This window comes from Gossypium hirsutum, chromosome D11 (assembly GCF_007990345.1).
Source record: "Gossypium hirsutum isolate 1008001.06 chromosome D11, Gossypium_hirsutum_v2.1, whole genome shotgun sequence".
NCBI lineage: Eukaryota > Viridiplantae > Streptophyta > Magnoliopsida > Malvales > Malvaceae > Gossypium > Gossypium hirsutum.
This window is the reverse complement of record NC_053447.1, coordinates 46,229,281-46,234,756: the sequence shown is the minus strand read 5'-3', so window position 1 is coordinate 46,234,756 and position 5,476 is coordinate 46,229,281. Positions and strand designations below refer to the sequence as shown.

Here is a 5,476-nt window from a genome sequence, read left to right as displayed (position 1 = left end):
GTCAACAAAACCACCAGTAAAGAATCACTAAAAACAAAGAAAAAACCTAAAAACACAAAAACCTGCTAGAAACAGCCGATAGAAGCGTGCTAAAATAGTACGAATAATTTTTTTTTTTGCTCTTTATTCTTTATTTCAAAACACAAACATCATTTTGAATTTTTTTTAAGAAAACCACAATAATGGTAAAAAAGCTAACACATTTACTATTTAAAATATTATTATTATTATTATTATTATTATTATTATTATTATTTCTTTTGACACCGTGCAAGTTGCAACCGTACGCTATGGAAAGTTTGACTCTGTCCAGAAAAGGAAAGAAAATAAAGGGGAAAAAAAAACACAGGCTCTTCGATTGTATGCGCATGTTGAATTCCCATGCGCTCACGCAGCGCACGTTAGCACTAAAAAAACAAACTTCTCTTTGTCTTCTCCGTTTGTGATTTCCCCGCGAGACCAGAAACACACCAATTCCATTTCCATTCTCCAAACTTCCATTACTTCCACCGATCACTCCAAATATGGCTCCAGCCACCATCATGGCGGGGGCTCGGCGTCTTGTCAGCTCCCGCCGCCGAACCGAGGCACCTCGACGGCGTCCGTCGCCTTCCACGCTGCCGAAGAAGCTGAGACCAATGTCTGAGATAATGGCGCGTGCGAAATACGCTGTGGTGGAGCGAGCTGACTACAGTGACATCATCTGCGAACAATGCGGCTCCGGTGAACGTCCCGGAGAGCTCCTCCTTTGTGATAAATGCGATAAAGGCTTCCACATGAGATGCCTTAGACCAATCGTGGTTCGTATTCCTATTGGATCCTGGCTTTGCCCCAAATGCTCTGGCCATAGGCGAGTAAGAAGTAGGGATTTCTTTTTTATCTTACCTTTTTATTTTTATTTTGTTTGGTTGACCTCTTTCTCCTTTCTGTTTCCAATTTTTTATAATGAATGTGTTTTATTTCCTTTTTAGCTTTTTCGCAGAAAAGGATAATTGATTTCTTCAAGATTCAGAAGAGTGGTGATGGGAAAAAGAAATGCAATTTGAGTCAAGGTAAAAAAAAAAATTGTTGTTACGATTTTCTGTTATATTATCTTGACCTTTTAGTGTTTCGTGTTGAATTCCTGTTGATTTGGGAATGGCCTGCTATATTTGAAGTGCATTCATAAAATTCTCACCTTGTTTCAGGATTCATGCAAAATTTTAGATTGGAAATTAGTATAATCATGAAAATTAAGGGGAGAAGTTTGCTGAGATTTAAAATAGATTAATGGTAAAAAATGTAGGGCTGATTTGGAACTTGCAAACATTGCTGAAAATGATGATTGAATCATATGTCGCACCTGTCTTCATATCATATGTGAAATTGGTTAAAAGCAAAACTCTTAAAACTATTATTCTAGTATTAGTTATTGATTATTGACATTTGACTCGTCTTAATTTTATCTTGTTGATATTTCTATAATGTAACCAAAGCTACTTGTAAGAAGTGAAAAATAATTGTAATTGTTAATTGAAAGCTGTACGTGGTGCACTATTGCTCACAGGTCTTATACTTCAAAGCCTCAAAAACATTCATAATTTTGATCACATGTTTCCACAGTTTGATTCATTAGTTCTTTGCCCCCACCCTCCCCTCTTTATGATGTTTTTTCATATTTAAGTTATAATTTGACATGGTGAATGCTTTTGTGCGAGAGGAACTCATACAATCTTTGTGCCTGCATGTCTGTCTGACTTAAAACGCATGATAGGCATCTATTCTGCATATAGGGATTATTTATTGAAATAAGATGGGTAAAATATCACCTAGTTTTATTATGTTACTTCGCTATTAAATGCCAGACACACCTAGTTGCAATATATCACCACTTTAACTTGTACCATGTTTAATTGATTTTACTTATAGAGTGCAAATATATAAAGTATATATAAAATGGATCAAGGAAAAACGTTTTGGGAGGGTATCATCAATCAGCACTTCCTACAGTCTTTTCCACAAATTTCCCTTGGATCATAGGACCTTGAGTTCCCTTTACATTTTGGTTTCCAAGTAAAATTATCTAATGGTTCATTGACTTGGTGGCTCTAAATGTTCATTTCAATTTCTTATAATTGCTTATACCTCAAAGATGGTTTTAGAAAGTTCAGTTGCTCAAAGTTCTCCTTTTCCCCCCATCTTATTTAATTGGGACTGCTCTTGCAACTAACTCAATCCTTCTTCCTTCTCACCTTTTGACAATCAACACAAAATTGCAATTTTGCTCGTCAGTGAATTTTATGTTAATGTAGTTAGGTAAAAACTGAGGATTAGATTCCTACCTAGGTAACCTTAAAAAGGAATGAACATTTAACAAGCAGAACAAGATTTTTATGTTTTTGTGTTCTGCGATCATTCTTTCCCCTATAAGTTCTATATTTTCCCATACACTTTTAGCATGTTTATTTAGCAATGATGCTTACTCCATGTTGAAACAGATTCATTGATTCCAGATTGGAGCATTTGTACCTTCGCTAAGTGCTAGACATGAGAGCAGTTGCAACTATAATATATGATATATGTCATCAGAATGATTTCGATATTAACATATAAATATTTTGTAAATATTCTCATAAATAGGTTTCTTCTGACATGAAATGTTATCTGTTGATGATATCCTTAAAATTCTAAAACACAAATGTTCATGATCATTTTTTGGTGGATAATATTTAAGTGGAGCTTCTACTGGATATATGTGGGAAAGGAATCAGTAACAAGTAAAAGCAGTGAGTTTTTCCAACATTTTAAACAATTGCTTCATCAGTACTTCATCTTGAAAGGATGGAGATGGTCACCTGAAGCGTATATCACAATCTGGAGAAATGTTCATTTTTCTCACTCAATAGAATAGATTAAATTTAGGTAAATGGTTTAGCCCCGATCATGAACAATTTGGTAGGTACAGTTTTTTTGAATATGGATAAATCTTTTGTATCCACCTAGATTGCTAGGTTAACTCGCATCAATCATGTGCATTATGTAGTTCATAAAATGTTTTAAGTTTTTAAATGGATACTAATTGGTTCATGCTTAAAGGCAAAAAAGTTTTTGCAACAGCAAAACTAGGGAGTTTGTCAAGTTGGTTTCCCTCATATGCAGCAATACTCAGAAGGTATTATGTTTCTGGTTAATGATGTTAGATGTATAAAGGAAGATAAGATCAAAGGATAAGTTACTCGACAGTGTATCATATGTATGAATCCCACTAAATTCGTTCTGCATGGCCTTTTTATATATGCATACTACTTGCATCTGGTACTGAGAGTGAGACCATGTTGCACAATTTGGATCTTGCAAAACTTTCTTGATGGCCATCTTCTTGCTCTTTGTTGACAAATATAAACTGATTTTCCTTGTTTGTTCTGGCTGGACTTCTAGATACTAGAAAGCGTCGCCGGCGTCCTTTGGTGTTGCTAAAGAAAAGAAGGAGACTGTTGCCATTTATACCATCTGAAGATCCTAACCAACGTTTGAAACAAATGGGCACCCTTGCTTCTGCTTTAACAGCAATGCAGATGGAATTCAGTGATGATCTAACCTACTCTTCTGATATGGCCCCTAGATCTGCCAATCAGGCCAAGTTTGAAAATGGTGGCATGCAGGTTTGAATTTCGGCAATTGTTTTCATTTGGAAGTTTTAATTCCATTACATTCCTTAATAGCTGTTGCTCTTTCAGGTTCTTTCGAGGGAAGATATGGAGACCTTGGAACTCTGCAGATCTATGAGTAGGAGAGGCGAATGTCCTCCCTTTATAGTAGTTTTTGATTCATGTGAAGGGTACCTTTATCATGAGATAATTTGTACTGCTGCAGTTATGTTACTTAACTGCCTATTTAGTATTTTTATTTTAATCATGTGGTGCAGTTATACGGTAGAAGCAGATGCACAGATAAAGGACATGACTTTCATTGCAGAATACACAGGGGATGTCGATTACATTAAGAACCGTGAAAATGATGACTGTGATAGCATGATGACCCTTCTTTTAGCAACAAACCCATCTGAAAGTCTTGTAATCTGCCCTGATAAATGTGGAAACATTGCTCGCTTTATCAATGGCATTAATAATCATACACCGTAAGCCTGTATAACCTATCTCCTTTGTGTTGAATACTGTATCTCAAAAAAAAAATCATATTGCTCAATTTCTGTTATACATAACCTCTCATCATGTAGCATTTACAGCCGATTTTCTCTACTAATCTGCATGAGTTACAGAATAGCATTCTCTAATTAACTATGCCTATCATGTTTATATTTTCATGTAACATTTGCTCTTGAGCTAAATGCTTGGGCATGTCTCTATTTAAAATAGGTCTCCAGTTTTGGGATTTTATCCCTCAGGGTCTCTTGGTCGGGTGTTGTATACCCTAATGGTCTCTTGTTCGGGTGCTATACTCTAATCATCTACTAATAGCTGCCTTCTAAAAAAACGTTTGCTTTGAATTCAGAATAGTTAGTAAATTTGATTAAATACATGTCCAATTTTGTGCAGGGAAGGTAAGAAGAAGCAGAACTGTAAATGTGTGAGGTACAGTGTAAATGGTGAATGTCGGGTCCTTCTGGTTGCCACACGTGATATTGCTAAGGGAGAGAGGCTTTATTATGATTATAATGGGTATGAGCATGAATACCCTACTCACCATTTTGTCTGACTATCCTACAGAGTACTGAAGTTACTAACAACCCTCTACCAAGCTGGAATGCAATTTTGGATCCTCATACATCTTCACCCATTTTTCCTTTTCGTTTCACGGCATAATCATCGTTGGCGCAGAGTGAAGAAATTTCTTCTAATTTATGCATTGCATTGGCCATTTTTCTCATTGTAATTTATGATGTAAAACTGGCCCATTTTGCAGCCATTAGCGAAAGACATGCCATAAATATTTATTCTTGGGAATATGAAGAAATTTATTTAAGAAACAGTATCATCTTCAAATACAGGTCTCTGTGAAGATCTTCAGTTTTATTCAATTCCTGTCATTCTACAGGTTTCTAAAAATATAATTATTCTATGGACTGCTATAGATCATTTTCATGTAACTATTAATTTTTAAGTGTGCTCTTTAGCTTTATATATCCTTTGATTTTGGTACAAATTATTTGTTTATGGAAATTAATTTTTTTGGAATTTGTAATTTTTTTATAATATCATTTTTAATATTTGAATTTGAATTTCTTTTAAATGCAACATGATTAAGTTTGGTGCAAATTATACTCTTTAAGCATTATGCCTCTTTCTTATTTTGGGATAGAAATGATATTCTAGATGGACACGAATCTCAATTCCACTTAATGCCACTGCTTACGGTTATCTGAACCAACTAAATGAGTTAAGTCGTAGTTTTGTATTTCTTTTCGTAGTCAATGAAGTGAATACTTCATTCCTGCAAAACCCTCCGAAATTACCTTCATACAGTGCTACAAGAAAGA

General features: G+C 35.1%; 1 protein-coding gene across 2 annotated transcripts; it reads left to right on the top strand.

Annotated features, from left to right (window-relative positions):
- Positions 1–276: 276 nt before the first annotated feature.
- Positions 277–4,965, top strand: LOC107913598 (probable Histone-lysine N-methyltransferase ATXR5). 2 transcript variants are annotated; one of them, XM_016842247.2, is made up of 6 exons: positions 277–861; positions 972–1,052; positions 3,418–3,641; positions 3,717–3,817; positions 3,905–4,117; positions 4,536–4,965. In XM_016842247.2, exons 1-6 carry the CDS (start codon positions 525–527, stop codon positions 4,693–4,695), a joined length of 1,116 nt encoding a protein of 371 aa, XP_016697736.1. In that variant the 5' UTR covers positions 277–524; the 3' UTR covers positions 4,696–4,965. The 2 variants fall into 2 exon arrangements, with proteins under 2 accessions (XP_016697736.1, XP_016697734.1); XM_016842245.2 differs by having other exon boundaries at positions 323–861; positions 3,717–4,117.
- Positions 4,966–5,476: the final 511 nt, after the last annotated feature.